Consider the following 25,094-nt stretch of genomic DNA (forward strand, 5'->3'; position numbering starts at 1 on the left):
GGCTTGCAGCATCGATGGAGATTCGCCATGCGCACCATCCCAGGCATCAGCCCTCTCCTTGCACCACTGGAGGTCTCGATAAGGAACACCTTCATCCCAGCGTTACTGAGATCCCACACCATCGGAGATGGGGAGAGGGCGCTGCTCGAACTTCCACCAAGACTGGGCGGGATGGGAATCACCTCCCCTAAGAAGTTAGCGACTGTGGAGAACCTCAACTCCCTCAAGCTCACCAGGTCCCTCACAGAGAAGATCATTGCTCAGGACGCACATGGTGAAATAGCCCAAAGTGCAGTCACTGAGCAAAGACGAATTATATCTAGAGACAGGCAACAACATCAACGAAACTGTCTCGAAGACCTGATAAACATCCTGCCTGCAACCACAGTGAGAAAAATCCTCACTGCACAGGAAACGGGGGCCTCTAACTGGCTAACGTCACTGCCCATCGGAGCGAAGGGCTTCAGCCTCAACAAACAAGAATTTGTCGACCTGTGTGTGTAGTTCCCCCAATGACGTCAACCACACCATGACGTGCAAAAAGGGGGGATTCGTATGTATCAGGCACGATGAGGTGAGAGATCTGACCGCCAGCATGCTCAGGGAGGTGTGCCACGATGTCTCCACTGAACCGACCCTCCTACCGCTAGACGGCGAGCACCTGCGCTACAGAACAGCCAACACCACCAACGAGGCTCGAGTCGACGTCAGCGCACGAGGGTTCTGGACAAGGGGACAGAAAGCATTCATGGACATACGGATCTTTGACCCGATGGCCGCCTGTCACCACGAACTCTCCTGGAGGCCGCCCACCGCAAGAATGAGCAGGAGAAGATCCGAGCGTATGGGAGAGAATCCAACACGTTGACCAGGGCAGCTTCACACCTCTGGTCTTCACCACATCTGGCGGGATGGGCTCCAAGGCTCAGTGCTTCTACTCAAGACTAGCCGACCTAATGGCAGAAAAGAAGCACCAGCCAAGGAGCCATGTCGTCGCATGGATGAGGTGCCGTCTTTCATTCTCCTCCTCAGATCAGCCCTCCTGTGTCTCAGGGGGACAAGGCATTCCACTCCCATAGCTGCAGATTTAAGTGGCCTTGACTGCGAGGCTACAGTGGTGGAGAGTGGCATAAGAGTAGATAGAGTAGAGGTAGAGTGAATTTATAGCTAACAACTAATGTTTATATTATAGAGTATTAAATATGGTTGGATGCCACAGTCATTAGCGAGAGTTGGGGCTAATGACCTCCAAGTAGTGGAGCTCCTAATTGACACATCAACAAACATGGGGTGGAGGTATTTTTAAGTAGTATATATTAGTAGTAGTGACAGTAGTTGTAACAGTAGAAGTGGTAGTATTTGTAAAAGTAGTAGTGGTAGTAGTTGTAACAGTAGAAGTGGTAGCAGTTGTAACAGTAGTAGTGGTAACAGTTGTAACAGTAGTAGTGGTACTAGTTGTAACAGTAGTAGTGGTAGTACTAGTAACAGCGGTGGTGGTAGTAGTAGTAGTAGTAGTAGTAGTAGTAGTAGTGGTACTAGTAGTAGTAGTAGTAATAGTACTAGTAGTAGTAGTAGTAGTAGTAGTAGTAGTAGTAGTAGTAGTAGTAGTAGTAGTAGCAGCAGCAGTAGTAGCAGCAGCAGCAGTAGTAGTAGGATTAACAACAGAAAATAACTTTCTAATTATTACAATCCTCCTCCTTCTACTCCTCCATTCCTCCTCCTCTTCTTCTATTTCTTGTTTCTTCTTTTCCTGCTCCTTCTCCCATGAAATCTCACAATATACAAAAATGATAGAAATAATATTTCACTGAAAGGTCTACTGTGTGTGTGTGTGTGTGTGTGTGTGTGTGTGTGTGTGTGTGTGTGTGTGTGTGTGTGTGTGTGTGTGTGTGTGTGTGTGGTCTTGCGCTTGCTCGCATTTATTGAATTCATAGTTCGTAATTCCATCGCCAATGTTGTGATTATCGCTTTCCAATTTCCTAACTCATTTCAAGTCCTCTCCCTCCTCCTCCTCCTCCTCCTACTCTTCCTCTTTCTTTTGTTGCCTATTGTTTCGCAGCTCCACACCTTCCTGAATCTCGTGGCTTCCTTTTAATTCAGTAGAAAAAATAAATAAATGTGTACCGTCTACGTCATAAACGCGATGAAAAAACTCAGGAATAAAACAGTTTCCTGCAACGACATCCACAGCAAGATGACCATTTTCTATGAAGCATTCCATGATCACCAGAGAAAACGGAATCACAAAATGGGAAGCTTGTGTTTTTTTCCCTTTGGTATAATGATCTCGTCAGAATATGGAGAGTTGAGTCTGTTGCATAAAGTTGGTTATGAATTAAACCATAGATAATGAGATAATAATGACTGCAGGTGTTTCAATAGTCAGCACAAATCTGAAGACTCAAGGGTTAGAGATTGAATGAGCAGTAATGCACATTAAGAGAAGACCAGATAAGAGGGAGCGCAGAGGGACTCGCTGTAAAAATAAGACCGAAAGAGGGAAGGTACAAGAGTTTGTGACCTACCCCGTTTTCCAAGTCTCTCTCTCTCTCTCTCTCTCTCACACACACACACACACACACACACACACACACACACACACACACACACACACACACACACACACACACACACACACACACACACACACACACACACACACACACACACACACACACACACACACACACACACACACACACACACACACACACACACACACATGATGTTATTACTGTAGAAATGAAAATGAATATGAAAATGAGAGAGGCGAAAGCGCTCCGTGTCACTAATGAACCATTTACGAAAACAGTTTTATTTATGCCATTGATTTTTTTTAATACAAGTTCATCACGAAGCGCTAAACGAAGAACGCTTGATACTGATAAGTCTATTACAAAGGAGTTTTGGAGACACCCTTAATTAATACTTCTTTGCTTTCTTTTGTTTTTCTTCTTTAATCTTTAATGTGGCAGCTAGCTGTCCTTGTCGACTCTGACAACAACATACATTGTTGCTTCTTTAAAAATTACTTACACATTTTTGCTTTCTGTGTGGGAGGAAAGGAAATGTTTGTATGTGGACTTGAACGCTTCTCAGAGACAGTTGTAATTTAAACGTCTGTTGTTTGATGCTATCAATGTCACAGAAGTAAGCGATCATAAAGAATCATATTCGGTATAAGGAAACTATCGTTACTTTCCTTTATCCCTGATATTTCTATTTTACTGATTTTATGCATTTTCGATTCTTGCAAGTGATTGTTAAAAACAGTCTCGCGTAAAAGTACCAAAAGTGCGCTATAAACAAACTACCATTATTTTCCTTTACCTCGTTTTTCTGCCTTGTTTGTGTAGTCCGTCGCCTCATTTTTTCAAGCCTTTGTGTTTTACATTTTTCCCGTTCCTTCAATGTCTTCACGGAATGCATAATGAGACTTCCAAACAAGTCTGTCTGTGCAGCAGATACCAACACACCGAACATTGAGTGGCCGAGGAAGCAAACATTTACAAGCAAACTCAGAACTTGGAAAAAAATAAGAAAAACATCTTTATACTTGCGTTCGGTTTGATGACTGCGGCGTCGGACTTGCCTGAAATTTGAAAATACTTATAGGAAATACATACATAATTTTTATCATCTTAGATTACTCTAGGTTCGGTTATATTAGTAAAACCACATCCATTGTTTTCGCACTTAAAGGTGAATCATGGGTAGCATTCTCTCTCTCTCTCTCTCTCTCTCTCTCTCTCTCTCTCTCTCTCTCTCTCTCTCTCTCTCTCTCTCTCTTCTCAATTCTCTCAATTCTGTGGGTGTGAGGCGTGCAGACTAAAAGAGGAGATAAAAGTAAGACAAAGGACGTGTTGGAGGCGAGTGCTGGCCGAGATAACACTTGTGGCAGGAAAGAGTAAATGGAAGGAATGCTGAAGTGTTTTAATGTTGCGTAAATTCTAATAATTGTAAAAAAAATAGTGCATTCTATATGTACCACGTACACATAAAAGATTACACTTTCAGATAAATAAAATAATCAATGAAACAGTATAATTTCGAGCACAGCCAAACAATTTAAAAACACGCAAAAATTTAGAGCAACACAAATCATTAAAAATCAAGTATTTTTTGTACTTCGGCATTTATGATCATGCAAGTTGCGAGTCAATAAAACAAAGCAGAACATGAGAGAGGACAGAATCAGCTCATGTTTACAAAATATATCTATAAAAAAAAACAAATAATTGAATGAATAAAACACACACACACACACACACACACACACACACACACACACACACACACACACACACACACACACACACACACACACACAGACAACAACCGGCGAAGTGACAGGGGAGAATGTAACCACTGTGTGTGTGTGTGTGTGTGTGTGTGTGTGTGTGTGTGTGTTTTGATGTCTGTGGAACATGTAGGAATCAGTGAATCGTTGGGACTAAAATACTTCCAGGAAAACTTTTCTTTCTGTCCAACGTGAAAATGATGAAAGGAAAGGATGGAAGCTGAGTGAGTGAGGTAAACGAAGATTGGCGGAGGAGATTAGATGTTTTACCGGGAAATGAACACGTGTGTGTGTGTGTGTGTGTGTGTGTGTGTGTGTGTGTGTGTGTGTGTGTGTGTGTGTGTGTGTGTGTGTGTGTGTAGCATGTAGGAATCAATGAGTACATGTCTCCTTTTCTTTCTTCTCCTTCTCTTCCTCCTCCTCCTCCTCCTCCTACTCCTCCTCCTCCTCCTCCTCCTTTTCCTCTTCCTCTTCCTTCTCCTCCTCCTCCTCCTCCTCCTCCTCCTCCTCCTCCTCCTCCTCCTCCTCCTCCTCCTCCTCCTCCTCCTTCTCCTTCTCCTCCTCCTCCTCCTCCTCCTCCTCCTCCTCTTTTCCTTTTCCTAAGCCTATGTGGTAATTAATGCAAACTCACATTCGCGGCACATCCTCCGTCATCATTCGTTGTCTCGTCCATCACAGCGATCGCCACTTCTCTGTGGGAGATGGAAGGTATTACAAGATTTGAATATTCGTGAATATATCACAAGAAGAGATGGTAGTTGTAGTAATAGTATAATCAATAGTAGTAGTAGTAGTAATAGTAGTAGTAGTAGTAGTAGTAGTAGTAGTAGTAGTGGTATTATTATTATTATTATTATTATTATTATTATTATTATTATCATTATTATTATTATTATTATTATTATTATTACTAGTAGTAGTAGCAGTAGTAGTAGTAGTAGTAGTAGTAGTAGTAGTAGTAGTAGTGGTAGTAGTAGTAGTGTAGTGGTGGTGGTGGTGGTATTGGTAGTGGTGGTGGTGGTGGTGGTGGTGGTAATGGTGGTGGTGATGGAGTGGTGATGGGAGCAGTAGTAGTAGTAGTAGTAGTAGTAGTAGTAGTAATAGTAGTAGTAGTGGTGGTGGTGGTAATGGTTGTGATAATGGTAGTGGTAATGGGAGTAGTAGTAGTAATAGTAGTAGTAGTAGTAGTAGTAGTAGTAACAGTAGTATTCTAATGCATATACTTAATAAATATAATATTGTTACTACTGCTGTTACTAACAGCCTTCATTTTCAAGGGATCGGTAACATTAAAGAAACGAGGAAAAACATACAGACACAGAAACAAACACACACACACACACACACACACACACACACACACACACACACACACACACACACACACACAGGCAGAGAAGACAGCAAGAACCGACAACAAAACACCACGGGGAAATATTCATGGGATGGAGTTGTCAGTTCGGGTACAATTCGAGCCAAGAGTGTTTGGTGGCTACAGTTTGGGTGTGTCTCAGTTTTATGTGGGTTTACTTTCCTTTCCCCCTCTCCCCTCCCTCTCTCTCTCTCTCTCTCTCTCTCTCTCTCTCTCTCTCTCTCTCTCTCTCTCTCTCTCTCTCTCTCTCTCTCTCTCTCTCTCTCTGTCTCTCTCTCTCTCTCTCTCTCTCTCTCTCTCTCTCTCTCTCTCTCTCTCTCTCTCTTTTATTCTCTTTGTTCCATTTCCCTCTTTAAATTATAATCTTTTGTTCTATTTAAGCTTTTTTCATTCATTTTATGCTTCCACTTCCGTCACTGTCCCATCTTTCTTTTCTTCCTTTTCTTACTTACTTTGTTATGCCTTACCATATTTGCATAATATATATTTCTCTTTTCTCACTTTTAATTTGATTTTTCTCTCCATACACACAAAGACACACACACTCTCTCTCTCTCTCTCTCTCTCTCTCTCTCTCTCTCTCTCTCTCTCTCTCACACACACACACACACACACATAAACACACACACACACACACACACACACACACACACACACACACACACACACACACACACACACACACACACACACACACACACACACACACACACACACACACACACACACACACACACACACCTCATTTCTAAGATAAAAGGATATTTACTGTGCGCGTGCGTGCGCGCGTGTGTGTGTGTGTGTGTGTGTGTGTGTGTGTGTGTGTGTGTGTGTGTGTGTGTGTGTTTACGCGCGTTGCGTGCATGCTTCATTTAGAACATACGAGGGTTCTCATATTTACTTTGAAATATGAACACGGAAGATAAATTAAGAAAAGAAATAAAAATATAAAATAAGGCAAAAGAGGATGAGAGAGAGAGAGAGAGAGAGAGAGAGAGAGAGAGAGAGAGAGAGAGAGAGAGAGAGAGAGAGAGAGAGAGAGAGAGAGAGAGAGAGAGAGAGAGAGAGAGAGAGAGAGAGAGAGAGAGAGAGAGAGAGAGAGAGAGAGAGAGAGAGAGAGAGAGACTAAGAAACAGGGAGAAAGAAAATGAAGAAAGAGGAAGCGGTGAGGCACAGCTGAGAGAAGATTGTACCACTAAGATGAAGAGAGATAGCGCGGGTTTAAAGGTGGGAGGGAGCAAATGGATGATAAAGTCACCTGTCTTATGGGACGCTCCCTAAAGATTTTGCTTCCAGCTTCACTGAATCCTCCTCTTCCTCTTCCTTTTCTTTCTTTTACAAATCCTTTTTCCTCTCCTCTCTATTTGAAGTTCAGAGAGAGAGAGAGAGAGAGAGAGAGAGAGAGAGAGAGAGAGAGAGAGAGAGAGAGAGAGAGAGAGAGAGAGAGAGAGAGAGAGAGAGAGAGAGAGAGAGAGAGAGAGAGAGAAAGGGTAAGATGGGAAAAAAATGAAAATCTCTCTTTGTGTTCCTCTTTCCGAAGAAGAAGAAGAAGAAGAAAAAGAAGAAGAAGAAGAAGAAGAAGACGAAGAAGGAAGGAAGGAAGGAGAACGAACATAAATATTTTTTTTCCAATAATAGAATGGTCAATCGTATCATTAAATCAGTAAAAAAAAAAAAAAAAAAAAACTATCCACGAATTATCTAAATGTTGAAAGCACAATAAGACATCACTCTCATCTCCTGTTGCCATCATTATTAAGACGGTACACTTATCTGTAGTAATTGTCTCCACTGAATTGGCTTCTGCATTAATGTTCTTATATTCAGTTTGCTTTTTAGGGTAATAGTATCAGTAAATAATCTCTGTTGCTATTCTGGCGAGACTTGAAATATACCAGCTTGGTCTTTTTGGTCTCAAGTTTTCCACGGCCGTGCTGTAAACTCAGGCTAAGTTAGTAGTAGCCATTTATTCTACGTAGAGCGCACACACACACACACACACACACACACACACACACACACACACACACACACACACACACACACACACACACACACACACACACACACACACACACACACACACACACACACACACACACACACACACACACACACACACACACACACACACACACACACACACTAAGCCATTCTACACAAAATATCTCGCCATACTTTATAATTTGAGACACTTATTTTTGTAGCACAATTATTTGAATAGATAAGTACTAAAAAAAGAGCAAATTATCCCTATATTTTATCTATTTTTGTGTATGTACTTGCAAAGAATAATGTTATTTTTTGCAGCGGTAACATTTAAAAAGAAATTACTGAAGTTTTACATTCATCTAATATAAAAATAGACTGAGATATGCAACACAACCTTATTCACAAGTACACACACATAAAAGGTATGATAAGTTTCTTTACATAATGGGCAGAAGAAACCAAGCATAGATGAACAGTGGTAGTGAAACATGGGAGTAGCAGCCGTAGAGTTTTATCAAGTTCAAATTCACAAAGTACCTTTTCATAGACTTCCTTGATTATCGTTGGTATTTATATCTTCTTTCATTTCCAAGTGATATGTATACGTTTTATACATGTGATACTGCATTTATTTATTTATGTGTCTGTTTGTCTGTCTGTCTGTTTGTCTGGGTATTGTCAGTCAGTCTTTTATTCTCCCTTTAATCAAATTAATTCTTTATAGAAACATTTGATCTCTCTCCGTCTTTCCATCTATCCGTGTCTGTCTGTCTGTCTGTCTGTCTGTCTGTCTCTCTCTCTCTCTCTCTCTCTCTCTCTCTCTCTCTCTCTCTCTCTCTCTCTCTCTCTCTCTCTCTCTCTCTCTCTCTCTCTCTCTCTCTCTCTCTCTCTCTCTCTCTCTCTCTCTCTCTCTCTCTCTCTCTCTCTCTCTCTCTCTCTCTCTCTCTCTCTCATACACACATACGCAAACACACCTCCGCCTTTCTCCTAACACACACACAGCGGGAGCATCACACAGCACACCACCTCCTCACATCCTCCGCCTTTAATGAGTCTCTGAAGCATCAGTCCAACTAAGAGACACTCTGGACTGCTGTCTTCTTCAATTTGCCGGAGATAATCGAACGCAGAGAAGAGAGAGAGAGAGAGAGAGAGAGAGAGAGAGAGAGAGAGAGAGAGAGAGAGAGAGAGAGAGAGAGAGAGAGAGAGAGAGAGAGAGAGAGAGAGAGAGAGAGAGAGAGAGAGAGAGAGAGAGAGAGAGAGAGAGAGAGAGAGAGAGAAGAGATCGATCGCGACCAGTTAACTCAGTAAAGTGAATCGATCTTGAACTCAGTACACATGCTACCTTGATTACAGACTAAATCTATCTTTCTTTGTGTTTGTTTCTCTCTCTCTCTCTCTCTCTCTCTCTCTCTCTCTCTCTCTCTCTCTCTCTCTCTCTCTCTCTCTCTCTCTCTCTCTCTCTCTCTCTCTCTCTCTCTCTCTCTCTCTCTCTCTCTCTCTCTCTCTCTCTCTCTCTCTCTCTCTCTCTCTCTCTCACACACACACACACACACACACACTCTGTTTACCCCCAGCACCGGATAACTGGAGGCAACATAAGCAGTATCAGCAGCAGCCGCAGCTTCAGTGGCCACAACAACAGAAGGACAATAGCGGCCACAAAAAGCTTAGGTGACAGTATTGCCTTTTTAATGCTGATTGCACTCTCCAAACATGAGAGATGATCAGCTTTGTTGCTAAGAGTGTTTCTACTATTAACTCTGTAGAAATCTTATTAATTTCTCACTAGATATATAAGAAGACAGTTTTTCATTTCAACTAGAACATTTTCAACGTAATGAAGGGCCAGGAGAGGCGTGTCTTGAAATATGGTTGAAGATGTGACGCAATAACTTCAGTAGATCTTGCAGCAATTAAAACACTTGATAGACTTAATCTGGTGGCACTCTTCACACACACACACACACACACACACACACACACACACACACACACACACACACACACACACACACACACACACACACACACACACACACACACACACACACACACACACACACAAACAACACACACACACACACACACACACACACACACACACACACACACACACACACACACACACACACACACACACACACACACACACACACACACACACACACACACGTAGTGTAGTGGTTAGCACGCTCTACTCACAATCGAGAGGGCCGATTTCGAGTCCCGGCGCGGCGAGGCAAATGGGCAAGCCTCTTAATGTGTAGCCCCTGTTCACCTAGCAGTAAATAGGTAAGGATGTAACTCGAGGGGTTGTGGTTTCGCTTTCCCGGTGTGTGGAGTGTGTTGTGGTCTCATTCCTACCTGAAGATCGGTCTATGAGCTCTGAGCTCGCTCCGTAATGGGGAAGACTGGCTGGGTGACCAGCAGACGACCGTGGTGAATTACACACACACACACACACACACACACACACACACACACACACACACACACACACACACACACACACACACACACACACACACACAAAACCTTTTCATTGTCTTTAAATATAATAACTTCTTTATATTTTTAATCCTCATTACAAATTATTGATCACACATTTTTGGCAAAAAAATTTTCAGGAAACATTTTACATTACGTTCTGTGTGAATTGCCCAACAAAGAAAACGAAAAATAAAATATGATCTATTATTTCATCATGAGTTTCTCAATGAAAGATCACACTGAGGCAGCAATTCCATCCTATTGTGTTTTGGACGAGAAGGAACGAATATAGCGGTAAACTAAAGAAGAGATGGTTGGAATACAATAATAAGTCCACCAACAGCACAGCTCTTTCCAGAACTCTCGAGCAGCAAATGACGCTTCAAGACTTCACACACCAGGTACTACTACTGCTATTCTCAGACGAGATATAGATTGCGTCTTGTTATAATTCTATCACCCTCCACTTCGCTCGATCTTCCAGGACTCATTGGAAGCGTGAATGTGTCTTCGGGGAATAGAAAGTGATCGTGTGCGAGAGAAGGAAAAGAATGCTATGAGGGAGATGAATAAATAATCAAGTAAAGGCAAATAGGAAACGTGGGTGTAAGTAATGAAGGAAAATATGACGGGGAAAGGATAAATGTGTGTGTGTGTGTGTGTGTGTGTGTGTGTGTGTGTGTGTGTGTGTGTGTGTGTGTTTGATCTGCTGCAGTCTCTGACGAGACAGCCAGACGTTACCCTACGGAACGAGCTCAGAGCTCATTATTTCCGATCTTCGGATAGGCCTGAGACCAGGCACACACCACACACCGGGACAACAAGGTCACAACTCCTCGATTTACATCCCGTACCTACTCACTGCTAGGTGAACAGGGGTTACACGTGTAAGGAGATACACCCAAATATCTCCACCCGGCCGGGGAATCGAACCCCGGTCCTTTGGTTTGTGAAGCCAGCGCTCTAACCACTGAGCTACCGGGTGTGTGTGTGTGTGTGTGTGTGTGTGTGTGTCTGGGAGAGAGAGAGAGAGAGAGAGAGAGAGAGAGAGAGAGAGAGAGAGAGAGAGAGAGAGAGAGAGAGAGAGAGAGAGAGAGAGAGAGAGAGAGAGAGAGAGAGAGAGAGAGAGAGAGAGAGAGAGAGAGAGAGAGAGAGAGAGAGAGAGAGAGATTCAACCCTATATGTTCTGAATCACGAACACGTAATTAAGGCTTCATATATCATCATCCTCATTTTATCTTCTCCATTAACCTTAAGATTTGTTTACACACGCCACTCTTCCCACAGCCTTCTTTCCCGCCTTGCATCTCTCCCATTCCTTATCTTCGGTTCATCCCTGTGTTTATGAGCCTTCCTTCCTTCACTTACCCTCTAAACTTGCCTACAACCTCCCTCCTCTTATCCTTCTCCTTCCTATGCACTTTAAACTTTGGTTCTGCTACAAATAAATTGCATCCATCCTTTAAAGTTTATGAACCTTTCACTATCACAAGGATGTTCGTGTGTGTGTGTGTGTGTGTGTGTGTGTGTGTGTGTGTGTGTGTGTGTGTGTGTGTGTGTGTGTGTGTGTGTGTGTGTGTGTGTGTGTGTGTGTGTGTGTGTGTGTGTGTGTGTGTGTGTGTGTGTGTGTGTGTGTGTGTGTGTGTGTGTGTGTGTGTGTGTGTGTGTGTGTGTGTGCTTCTATTAATCTTCGTTTTCCAGAGTAATTTCGTGGGGTTCCCTTTCAAAGGCAATAATTTAGTCATCAAAGTCTCGAAATGCATCCCACCTGCTGCCTCGTGTCATTACCAACACAAGGCTGCTACAGATGATTATCTTAAGTATAAGCTACGCGAAATGCTTATGAGGTCTTATTAGCTCAAGTAGTAATGCTACCAAGCTTGTTATGTTAAGGAAAATAGATGAAGTTCAAAATATTATATGGATTAGTGAACCAGCTTATATAACTTTTTAGTTCCGGAATATTTTGTAAAGTATTAAATCACAACTTTGTGAAACTTTACCTATATGAAGTTTCATATTTTCTTGAATTGTTTTTATCTATTTTTCGACACACTTGTCATAATGGAGTAAAAAATAATTTAGTTTCTTCTAATGCGTAATGAGAAGAGATGATGAAGAACAATGGTTCTTCACGGTAATGACAGAGAGGAGCCTTCTTGCAGCTTCCCATATTTTTCTTGTTCTTTTATGTTAAGGATGATGACATTGATGATGATGAGGATGAAGACGATTATACTGGCTGGGTGTCTTCATGCTTTGAACATCAACAAATTATCGTGAACACAAAAAAAAAAAATAAACAAGACATCCATCCTAAATTGCCTTCTCAGAAAAGGAAAAACGAAAAAAATGCTAACCAAGTATATTTTTATCATGATTGGAAAACTACACGAAGGTTGAAGTAAACTAAAAAGTTAAAAGAAAAAAAAACTTTAAAACAGTGTGTTCATGTATAATAAATGGAAACAAACACAAAAAAAAAGAGTCCTTGGTACTTTTTCATAAGGGCACAAAGTAATAAAAATTAGACGAAATAATATTAATGTGAAGGATAGAGATCTTTGCTCTGAGATAAGGACAAAATATTAAAAGGATTCAGACCGTGAGATGGGGAAGAAAAACTATCCTTGTAAGACTAGTAAATAAAATATGAAAAGAATATCAGATAAAGAAAATTTCACATCAGTATATCTTATATTTTAGTCACCTCAATTTAAAGACAATAACAACAGTGCACCAATTGTGAGTGGTGATGGTGGTGGTGATGGTGGTGGCAATGGTATTAGTGCTGGTAAAGCAAGTGCAGGTAACAGAAGTGTTGACAATAGTGATAGTGGTGGTAATGGCAATGAAGGTGAGGAGAGTGTTGGCCGTGGTGGTAATGATGATACGAGTGAAGGTGATAGTGGTAGTGAGAGTAATAGTGGTGGTGGTGGTGGTGGTGGTGGTGGTGGTGGTGGTGGTGATTGTCAAAGGCTTAATATTATTCATCGCTTCAATTGGTAAGAGAGATATTACTTTCAGAGAGAGAGAGAGAGAGAGAGAGAGAGAGAGAGAGAGAGAGAGAGAGAGAGAGAGAGAGAGAGAGAGAGAGAGAGAGAGAGAGAGAGAGAGAGAGAGAGAGAGAGAGAGAGAGAGAGAGAGAGAGAGAGAGAATCTCTCTCTCTCTCTCTCTCTCTCTCTCTCTCTCTCTCTCTCTCTCTCTCTCTACTTTAATATAACCGTAGCCTATGCTCCCCACTACACCGTAAATGCTTCCATCTATTCTTATCCTTCCCCTTGACAATCGATTCTTGATGTCCCATAATAAATAACATAATACATTGCTTTTATTCATATAGCACGCCTGCCCCTTTCCGAGTGATTGCTTATGCCGAGCTGAAATGAAGAAGAATAAGTAGCGTTCAGGAGGAGAATGGAGCACCAATTGGTGGATATAAGGGCGTTTTGGGAGGTGAATGTGTGTGTGTGTGTGTGCGTGTATGCGTGTGTGTGTGTGTGTGTGTGTGTGTGTGTGTGTGTGTGTGTGTGTGTGTGTGTGCGCGCAGATGAATCGTGGAGCATTATTCAGTAAAAATGGAACAGGTGTGTGTTAGTGTGTGTGTGTGTGTGTGTGTGTGTGTGTGTGTGTGTGTGTGTGTGTGTGTGTGTGTGTGTGTGTGTGTGTGTGTGTGTGTGTGTGTGTGTGTGTGTGTGTGTGTGTGTGTGTGTGTGTGTGTGTGTGTGTGTGTGTGTGTGTGTGTGTGTGTGTGTGTGTGTGTGTGTGTGTGTGTGTGTGTGTGTGTGTGTGTGTGTGTGTGTGTGTGTGTGTGTGTGTGTGTGTGTGTGTGTGTGTGTGTGTGTGTGTGTGTGTCTGTGTGTGTGTGTGTGTGTGTGTGTGATAGTTTTACTGCCATGTACAATATACGAGAGGTGAGAATACAAGAACACTGTTGTACTGTACGTCAGTGTGGTAATACCTAGTGTAGTGTGGCTTTGTGATGCTGTAACAAAGGTGTGGTGCACTGCCGCAGTACGCATGGTGCATCAATATAAAGTTCACTGGAATGCGAGTGCTATACGAGTATTTTATAGTAAAATTTCCTGTTTATCCTATAAATGCAAAAATGAATGCAAAGATTAGAAAAACTGATCAGATCTCTCGGCTATCTCGATGTCATTCGTTACAGTTTCATCTGAAGTAGGAGATGTAAGAGAGTAAATGGCAAGCAACAATTCCATCCATTGATGATGAATGCATGGTGCAGTTTTTACTCTCATACTCTTTGACTTCCATTATAGGTCATCAGTAGTCTCTCTCTCTCTCTCTCTCTCTCTCTCTCTCTCTCTCTCTCTCTCTCTCTCTCTCTCTCTCTCTCTCTCTCTCTCTCTCTCTCTCTCTCTCTCTCTCTCTCTCTCTCTCTCTCTCTCTCTCTCTCTCTCTCTCTCTCTCAAGTAAACGTATGTTCTAAACGACCAGACTGGATTGAGCCTGCTACCAGCTGAGCCTTGGCGCAGGGGTACATGAGTGCTTCTATATTGAAAACTACATCACTACACAACACCTTTCCCTGTGTCTCCAACAAGAACCGTAATACATGTAGTCTCTCTGACCAAGTTACTGAGTGGTCTGTCTCTTTTTAGTCGCCCTACAACTAATGGCTGTTGGCAAAGTTTGTTCAATATTGTTTACTCTGTTAATACAGGCTATCTTCAGTATGTATGGAATCCGCCTCACTTCACTTCTCTTACACAATAACCTTGACGAACTTATCCATGGATTCAGAATTAAGTGTCAAATAAATGTTGTGGATAACGACGAAGAGCAGAGCAGGCTGGGAGGAGAGGCACAGCAGAAAAAATGCTATATGTAAGAAGAGATAATGAATGAAAGAGAGAGAGAGAGAGAGAGAGAGAGAGAGAGAGAGAGAGAGAGAGAGAGAGAGAGAGAGCACAAGGAGGCGGTGGTGCAGCCCGCGGGAGCCAGTCAGCGCGGATCAGTGATGTGAGCAGGACAGGCCTTACCAGCGACCTGCAGACCGCTGCCACCACGCGCCCATCTGCTTACCAGCTGTCCTGCCGCCGCTACCGTCTCTCATATCTCGTATACCCACTAACTCTCTTTGAGCTGTGCATGGAGAGACCACCTTATCATCCCATAATAGCGAGATAACGTATATTATTTCCCATTGTTCTTTGTGCGGTAAGATGACACCGATTGTCTATCTCGTCTACTTTTCACCCTTATTTTTCTCTTCATTTCGATTCAGATATATGTGGTGGTGGTGGTGGTATTAGTGGTGGCGGTGATGGTGGTACTGATGTGTGTGTGTGTGTGTGTGTGTGTGTGTGTGTGTGTGTGTGTGTGTGTGTGTGTGTAATTCACTTCGGTCGTCTGCTGGTCACCCAGCCAGTCTTCCCCATTATGGAGCGAGCTCAGAGCTCATAGACCGATCTTCGGATAGGACTGAGACCACAACACACTCCACACACCGGGAAAGCGAGGCCACAACCCCTCGAGTTACATCCCGTACCTATTTACTGCTAGGTGAACAGGGGCCACACATTAAGAGGCTTGCCCATTTGCCTCGCCACCTCCGGGACTCGAACCCGGATCCTCTCGAGTGTGAGTCGAGCGTGCTAACCACTACACTACGTGTGTGTGTGTGTGTGTGTGTGTGTGTGTGTGTGTGTGTGTGTGAGAGAGAGAGAGAGAGAGAGAGAGAGAGAGAGAGAGAGAGAGAGAGAGAGAGAGAGAGAGAGAGAGAGAGAGAGAGAGAGAGAGAGAGAGAGAGAGAGAGAGAGAGAGAGAGAGCCAACGCACCATTCGTTTAATTAAAAGTAACTCGTGTCAAAACATCTATTGAAGCCAACATGAACTATTGATTTTCCTTTATACAACACAACGTAAACAACCATTAAAAATCCAACACACAGGTACTGTAAGCCGATTCCAGACTTAAATTGATAACTTTCTCTCCAACTCGTCCTTTCTGGTAATTAACTCAATAACAATGCTTTCTAATGGAAGCATAACAATTTTTTCTTCCTCGCCTTATTAATGCATGTTATATTGCTTCAGGATTTCCTTTCTGGTGGTGGTGATGATGATGATGGTAATGGTGATGGTGATGGTGGTGGTTTTGGTTGTGGTGGTAGTAGTAGTAGTAGTAGTAATAGTAGTAGTAGTAGTAGTAGTAGTAGCAGCAGTTGTTGTTATAGTTGTTGTTGTTGTTGTTGTTATTTTAGCAGAAAAATAGCAACCGTTAAGATAACAAGTCTATCTCTGACATATCTCGGCACGCATTCACGCACGTACACTCACATACGTACACACACATACAAACACGCACACAAACACACACACACACACACAAAAAAAAAACAAACACAAACAAACACACACACACACACACACACACACACACACACACACACACACACACACACACACACACACACACACTCTTCACACTTCACACTTTATTAAATACTTTCTCTTCTCCAAGGAAAGCGTCCTCTATGAACCCAAACCTCATTTATCTAAACACAGTCTCAGTTTACTCTCAACATTATCATAATACAACCAGACTTTTCATCTCCTAAATATAATGCATCCCGCCCAATCTGATTAATACTTTGCCCGCAGTTTGAATTTAAGCGTCCACGGAATTCTACAGAAACGTCCTCAATCCGGCAAATGCTTTTCCCTGAAATGAGCGAGCGGCGGCGTTGGGAAGGGAGAAGAGAGAAGGGGTTCACTTAACTCACTCCCTATTAGCTGGCCTCTCGTGTTTCTGAAATTAATTTTGAAGCTCTACTGCCTTCCTGAGAGAGAGAGAGAGAGAGAGAGAGAGAGAGAGAGAGAGAGAGAGAGAGAGAGAGAGAGAGAGAGAATATCACACAGGCATACAGATGGACACACTGGCAAACAAATGCAACACAAACAAGGTAGTCTATAGTTGTAGACACATGAAAAAGTAGGACAAAATTTAAAAGTTAAGTAATAACACATAAACGAATTGACATAACTGAGGATGTGAAATCTATATATAAGTAACTCTTTTCATGTATACAAGTCAGTGTTAAGATTCGTTATTATAGACTCATTTGATTTTAAGGGAGAGGAAGACAGAAATACACAAAACTATAGAAGAGGCAAGTTTTGTGTGTGTGTGTGTGTGTGTGTGTGTGTGTGTGTGTGTGTGTGTGTGTGTGTGTGTGTGTGTGTGTGTGTGTGTGTGTGTGTGTGTGTGTGTGTGTGTGTGTGTGTGTGTGTGTGTGTGTGTGTGTGTGTGTGTGTGTGTGTGTGTGTGTGTGACTGATTACGTGAGCCGGAGGTACACATTTGGAGGTCGATAATGGTTATGAGGACGATGGTGATAATGGTGATGATGATAATGGTGTCGTTGGTGGTGGTGATGATGTGAATAACGACGGTATCCTTGCTGTAACTTATGATGTTCTTGCCTGTAATGGTGCTCTGGGGTACAAGCAATATTTCAGCGTCAGGAAAGTTTCATACCACCACTACCACCACCACCACCATCACCTCTAGCGCTGCCACATTGACCACCAGTACTATCTCTGCCACCATCATCGCCGTCACCATTGCCATTATTATCACACTCATTACCACTATTACTAATAACATCACCACCACCGAAAATATGACCAATACCACAACTACAACAAAAATTACCATTATCATAACATCCATTAACTCAATTGTAATAAGCACTAACACGAAACATTCTAAAGGAACTACTTGAACTATCCGAGTAACCACTCTAACTGTTCTAACAAACACTACCACAACACCATCACTAACAAAATCAGTACCACAATCACTCCCGCGCCAAATATGATCCCCAGTGCTAACACTACCACAACTATTGAACTACTACTATTACTCTACACTACCACTACTACCACCACCACCTTAACCACCAAAACCACAACGAGGACAGAATATATCATACATTCCATTCTTGCAAACATGTTCAGAGCAACGCTTCAGTTTAGTCAAAGTTTTATCTCTTCCTCTTCCTTCACTCCCTATACACGATCATGAATTTTATGCATTTCACTGATTAGCGAATCGATAAACTCATTCCATCCTTCTGCTCCCGACTGTCTCTGCCACATTCGACGAGTTTCTTCCATTAGTGATCGCCAGGTGAACAAAAGGCGAGTGGACTGACCGGTACATAAATCCGAACAGACTAAATTCCTTCCTTGCGCTTGGAAGACTTGCCTGTCTCCATGCTCTGTCATTTGGGTTATGCCTGAGTTACGCTCTGTGGCCCTGCTATTGACAGCGTTCCATTAATCTGTTTAAACGTGTTGTAAAATGAAATAGCGTATTTTTGCCTCCTTTCCTATACCTAACAAGTGGCGCGCCAGAAAAGAAACACTTGTCAGCAACTTATGCAAGAATCTGTCTGCATCTAACTGAACAATATCCCCGTCATCTCCTCCGCCGCCGCCACCACCACCATCATCACCACTACTAACAGCGCTCCCATAACAGTTACACAAGTCACTTCTCAAGATGGATCCAGGCAAGATCTTCCAAATCATCACTAACAGCACTCTCTTAGGTAAGTGTTTGTACAACCCTTCAGTAAGTAGTTATGTTAGGAAGGCGAAGCGTGAAACGGTACTCGAAGATATAAGTGGTAAGGTGACTGTTGATCTTGAATGTGTATCCAGCTACTAGCCTATACGTCTATGATTTTACTTCTAATAGTAATATTAGTGAGGGTGCTATTCGTATCAGATTTGTGTGTTATGTATGCACAAAAGATGTAAGTCTGAAATGCATCGCTGTTTGTGTTGTACATTTGTCTGTGTTATACGTCCAAATACCATGTCTGGTTTTTCCTTTTTATTTCTTTTTTCTGTTCGTTATTTTCTACCATACTTATAAATAGCCTGTAAATCCGCTGCAGGTGTGTAATGGCCGTACACTACAGAAGGTATACTTGTTCACTATGTTGCCGCCGCTCCCTTCCCAATCAGCTCGCTTCCTACCATCTAAATTTAGACTAATAACTACAAGTTCTCTAATCATGCCTGCTCCATCACTGGCAGGGGCCGACCAGCTAAGCCTCCACAAATAGAAGCGGCCGCCTATCTCAGAACACAGATGAAGCACTGTAGAAGCTTTGTTCGGCTCCTGACTCTCTTAACCTCAAAACATGTGGAGGAGCAAAAGAACAATAAAAAAGTCTCCAACTGCCCCAACACACATCCTCGTAAAGTTTTTCAATTATTCACTTTTTTTCATCTTTCACTTTATCTCCTCAAGTAAGACGAATCGTTTTACCAGGAAGAGGGAAACATATTTTTCACTTCTGAAGGTCACAGGAAAGTTATATCAATATCATGAACCAAATATCAAGAAAATGGTTAATACGTCACGACTTCTTCTTTACAGCACATCTCACATTTAAACCCATCCTTGATATTCAAGTATATTCACCTAAGTACATATCATAAAAACCAAACAATCTCTCTCTCTCTCTCTCTCTCTCTCTCTTTCCCAAGAAAAAGCACTGCAAAACCACAGAAGCGACCTCAGTATGGCGACCCGCAGCACCTCTTCTTATCATTCCAGACTCGCTGTCTCGCCTTCCTTCCTCTTCTATATTTCACCCATAAATCTGGAAGGTATTGGCTGCCTACTTGTGGTCGAGTTCACATAAGTCATTCCGAGCATCCATAACCAGATAAGAACTCGCAGCTGCTGTTTGAACACGATGCCACGGTATCTCTTACTGTTCTTTAGGATTTTTTTTGTCGCTTCAGTGCATATGTAATCTGACAAGATTTGAGATTCGTTGGTTTATTGTCGTTTTTAATCAATGTGTCAGTTTGTAGGACATGTAAGTGGCTCACCCAAGTGGAAAGAAATACAATGTTCCAAATCTTTTCAAGTGCGGATGGTGCTGGAAAATGTTCTTTTTCCTCTCCTTTCTCGACATCGATAACGTGAAATTCCTCTTTCGTTCAGATGATAAGAGCAAGGCTGTGGGGAATTTTTACGAGAGAGAGAGAGAGAGAGAGAGAGAGAGAGAGAGAGAGAGAGAGAGAGAGAGAGAGAGAGAGAGAGAGAGAGAGAGAGAGAGAGAGAGAGAGAGAGAGAGAGAGAGAGAGAGAGAGAGAGAGAGAGAGAGAGAGAGAGAGAGAGAGAGAGAGAGAGAGAGAGAGAGAGAGAGAAACGAAGAAAGAAGGTAGACAGACATACAAGTAGACAATAAGACAGAGAAAACATAATAAACAGACACAACAAGCACACAAACAAAAAAGAAAATATAGACATAACTAAATTACAACAAAGACACCTAACACAGACAAACAGACGGACAGACACAAACAGGCAGTCTTAAAATGAATTCATGTTTCTACTTTTCAAAAACGGCTTTATATCTTATGTCTTATTCATTTTCTACATTCTTGGCAAGTCCTTTTTCCGCATACAGAGAGGAGGAGGAGAAGGAGGAGAAGAAGGGAGGAGGAGGAGGAGGAGGAGGAGGAGGAGGAGGAGGAGGAGGGAGAAAGGATGAAAGAAATAGACAGAGAAAGAAGAGAGAGGAGAGAGAATTATTGGGGTTAGGGAGTGATGGGGCTGCAGAGAAAGAAGAGAGAGAGAGAGAGAGAGAGAGAGAGAGAGAGAGAGAGAGAGAGAGAGAGAGAGAGAGAGAGAGAGAGAGAGAGAGAGAGAGAGAGAGAGAGAGAGAGAGAGAGAGAGAGAGAGAGAATAGAGAAAATAAAGAGAATAAGAAAGGGGATGGACAATGGAGGAAGAAGAGAGAGGACGAAGGGAATAGACAGAGGAAGATTTACCTGAAACAAACAATCTTCACCAACGCCGCCAGAAAGGTATGTAGGAGGACAGATCTGACCAGCGAGGCTCAATAGATACATCACGGGGAGTCCTCAGCCACCCTATACCCTCCTTGTACCCTTCACACACACACACACACACACACACACACACACACACACACACACACACACACACACACACACACACACACACACACACACAAAAGAATAAAGACATAACTTACAAAGAGGATACATACAAAAGGGGGAGGAAAGGAAAAGGAAGTAAGGCCTATCTCTAAGCTTACTTATTCACTATAGTTATCCTCCCAATATATCTTTATCTTTTTTTTTACTTTGACTAAAAACTTGTGAATATAATCATAGAGTAGCTATATGCAGGAGGAAAAGGAAAGGAATTAAAATATCTATCCATTCATTAACTCTATCATTATATTTATATGTTTACCCCATCTACTTTGACTATCAGCACGCGATTTCATGAAGAGTGGAAGTTAGCTAAGATAACTCAGTGGATTAAGTAGCGGTAGTGGTCACGCGCAGCAGCATTCACTAACACTGAGTAACACTGATTAACACTGTGGTGTCACGGCACTAAGCACGCCGCATCGACTATTTCACCCGTACCTCTCTGTATAATCTTTTGTCACTCATCTGAAAATATGTTACCGTGTTTTGTGGAGCAATGTTAAGAAATATGTCAATGCGTCGCTCTCGGCTTGTCAGTTCTCTAATGGCGACACGTATTTTGTTGTTCGGATTCATCATTATTTCCTCGTCACCATGTTTATTTTTCCGTGTATTAGATTGAGTGTCAGCTTCATGTGATGTAAAAGAAAAAAATAAATAAGTATCTAAAAAAATTCCAGAGTTTCCTCGCACCTCAGCTGTCAATTAGTGGCTGATGATCGACCTCTTTTCACTGTTCGGTCCGCGTATCACTGCAGCTTTAAAAGACAAAGCAAGACACACCTTGGCGATAACAAATGGTATATGATGAGGGAGGATAGCTACAAAAAGGACGGTGTGTTTTATACAGGCACAGCCGGAAGTAGGTGTGATTTCTTCTTGTAGCTTCCCTTTAACTTACGTTCTTATGTTCAAGTACCACCCGTACATATTCCCACTTACATTCGTACATTACCTATTTATTTCGGGAGCAGTTTGGGTACAAGAATATAAATGAAAGGAAAGCTACAACGAACAGTCGCTTTGCAAAACATAAGACTTATTTCTGTCTCATACAAACAGAAGCACTACAGATGTATCTCGTAGAGAGATAGATAGTTAAATATTCTATTGACATCGTCTTGCCATAGCAACATGTAAAATTGGGATTACAAATAATATATAACCTTAATCATAAAAAAAAAGATACCAAACGGAACTATTGAAATATGAACTCCATAAAAATTTCATAACACAAGAAAACAGAGAGAAGAGAGAGAGAGAGAGAGAGAGAGAGAGAGAGAGAGAGAGAGAGAGAGAGAGAGAGAGAGAGAGAGAGAGAGAGAGAGAGAGAGAGAGAGAGAGAGAGAGAGAGAGAGAGAGAGAGAGAGAGAGAGAGAGAGAGAGAGAGAGAGAGAGAGAGAGAGAGAGAGAGAGAGAGAGAGAGAGAGAGAGAGAGAGAGAGAGAGAGAGAGAGAGAGAGAGAGAGAGAGAGAGAGAGAGAGAGAGAGAGAGAGAGAGAGAGAGAGAGAGAGAGAGAGAGAGAGAGAGAGAGAGAGAGAGAGAGAGAGAGAGAGAGAGAGAGAGAGAGAGAGAGAGAGAGAGAGAGAGAGAGAGAGAGAGAGAGACGTACAGTTCTGCATCATAAAAAACGCCAAACAGGCCAAGAATTCGGAAGGATGTCAATATATAGACCAAAGAAAGTATAGGTTTCCAGTCTGATGATACTCCTATTCCCTGAGGCACGGACAGACAGCCGGCCCTTCGTTATCTAGACGGGCGGCATTCACCTCTACGCTTGGAAAGACTGTGCTGTGAAGTATGGATGGACATTCTGGTGTAACGTCTCTCTCGCGTCTTGAGAAGAATAGAGAAAGAAGAGATCGTGAAAGGTTTTCTAGACATTTCATAAATTCATGTGACAAAGAAGAAGCAGATGAAGAAGAGGAGGAAGAAAATGAGTATGTATAGAAAATTATGAAAAAGGAGATGAGGAAGAAAAAGATGAAGAGAAAGTGGAAGAAGAAGAAGAAGAAGAAGAAGAAGAAGAGGAAGAGGAAGAGGAAGAGGAAGAGGAAGAAGAAGAAGAAGAAGAAGAAGAAGAAGAAGAAGAAGAAGAAGAAGAAGAAGAAGAAGAAGAAGAAGAAGAAGAAGAAGAAGAAGAAGAAGAAGAAGAAGAAGAAGAAGAAGAAGAAGAAGAAGAAGAAAATAGAAGAGGAGAAAAAGAAGAGGAAGAAGAGAAATTGAGATAGAAGAAGAGATAGAGAGAGAGAGAGAGAGAGAGAGAGAGAGAGAGAGAGAGAGAGAGAGAGAGAGAGAGAGAGAGAGAGAGAGAGAGAGAGAGAGAGAGAGAGAGAGAGAGAGAGAGAGAGAGAGATGTGTGTGTGGGGTGGAGGGGGGAAGACTGCTCTTCCTACATATTCGTCTCACGAGGAAGCTTTCAATTATTTCTCTCCTCAGGTACTCATTCATTCTTTTCTTCATGTTTTCTTTCCTCCTCCTCCTCCTTCTCCTCTCATCTTTAATTTCATCTCTTATCTCCTCGTTCTTCTTTTATGCCTTACAATTTTCATCTCATTTCATATCCTCTCTCTCTCTCTCTCTCTCTCTCTCTCTCTCTCTCTCTCTCTCTCTCTCTCTCTCTCTCTCTCTCTCTCTCTCTCTCTCTCTCTCTCTCTCTCTCTCTCTCTCTCTCTCTCTCTCTCTCTCTCTCAAACCTCAAGACACAAGGTCAAGTTTCGTTTATTCACTTCCCTTTCTGTCATACTTGCTGCTTTCCCAAAATACATTGCATATTCATCAAACATGCCCTTTCTTTCTTGTTTCTGGCATTTTCTTCTTCTCATCAATGGTCTTTTAAATCTCTATCGTGTTTTTCTTGGTTTTGTTCCTTTACTTTACGTTTTACCTTTTTTTCTTGTTTCTTTTCTTTAGTTTCCTTTTTAGCTTCTTTTTCTGGTTTGACATTTCCCCCTGCCATGTTCTATTTTTGTTCTATTTAATTTCCACATTTTCATTATAGAACGTTTTTCTGATCTGGTCTTGTTGTTCTGCACATTCCTTCTCCCCTACCTGCATTTCCACTCCCTCCCCCCCTTTCTCTCTCTCTCTCTCTCTCTCTCTCTCTCTCTCTCTCTCTCTCTCTCTCTCTCTCTCTCTCTCTCTCTCTCTCTCTCTCTCTCTCTCTCTCTCTCTCTCTCTCTCTCTCTACTTACTATATTCCGTCACTGTAGTTGCTTCATCTTCAGACTCTCTCTATTCTTTCTTTTTTTTTCATAGTCTTCCTTTCAGCCTCTCATTCTCGCCTTGTTCTCCTACCTTCCTCTCCTGATTTCATTTCATCTCCATGTATAATTCACTAACTACATCCCATCCTTGTTTTCTTTATTCTCCCTTTTTCAGTATCTTTTCCAGCCTCAACTAAGGTACACCTTTTTCGCTACACCGTTCTCCATATTCCATTCCAGGTCACTGTTCGCTCCCTATTCCTATCTAAAATGCGCTAACTAGACTCTGTTGTCCTCTGTTCCTTCCTGACTTACATTGGCGGTTCGTGGAGAGCGTCATCCTTGGCCTTCACAATTAAATCTTGAAAGAATTGGGTACTTAGGAAACTTTGGACATCGCTCTAACCAACCAACCCCCAATCCAGCTTTACCGGATGTGACAAGCATAACTGGGTGTTCGGGGTGTAATGCTTACAAGGGACATTCTTTTTTTTTTATCTTGCTCTCTTGGTATATGGTGGTGGTGGTGGTGGCGGTGTGAGATAAACATCGGTTATTCTTTGTATTGGAGTATTGTGTTCCTTGTGTTTTGTTGTAACTGATATATTTTTTCCTAACGTTTTTTTCTTTTCTTTTTTGCGTTTTTTTTTTCATTCATCTTTTTTCCTCCTCCTCCTCCTCCTCCTTCTCCTCCTCTTCCTCTTCT

The 25,094-nt window shown here is 42.1% G+C and overlaps 1 protein-coding gene across 3 annotated transcripts in view; it reads left to right on the forward strand.

Annotated features, from left to right (window-relative positions):
• Positions 1-25,094, forward strand: part of LOC123520726 (putative neural-cadherin 2) — a 174,748-nt gene that overhangs the window by 30,794 nt on the left and 118,860 nt on the right. Inside the window, exon 1 of one of the 3 annotated variants that reach the window (XM_045283279.1) lies at positions 17,934-18,742. The exons of the other annotated variants lie outside the window; for them this stretch is intronic. Coding sequence (XP_045139214.1) covers positions 18,694-18,742 — 49 coding nt within the window. The 5' untranslated portion in view covers positions 17,934-18,693. Of the gene's footprint in view, positions 1-17,933; positions 18,743-25,094 lie in introns of those variants that run through there. 3 annotated transcript variants of the gene reach the window in all.

Source organism: Portunus trituberculatus, chromosome 47, assembly GCF_017591435.1.
Source record: "Portunus trituberculatus isolate SZX2019 chromosome 47, ASM1759143v1, whole genome shotgun sequence".
In the NCBI taxonomy this organism is placed as follows: domain Eukaryota; kingdom Metazoa; phylum Arthropoda; class Malacostraca; order Decapoda; family Portunidae; genus Portunus; species Portunus trituberculatus.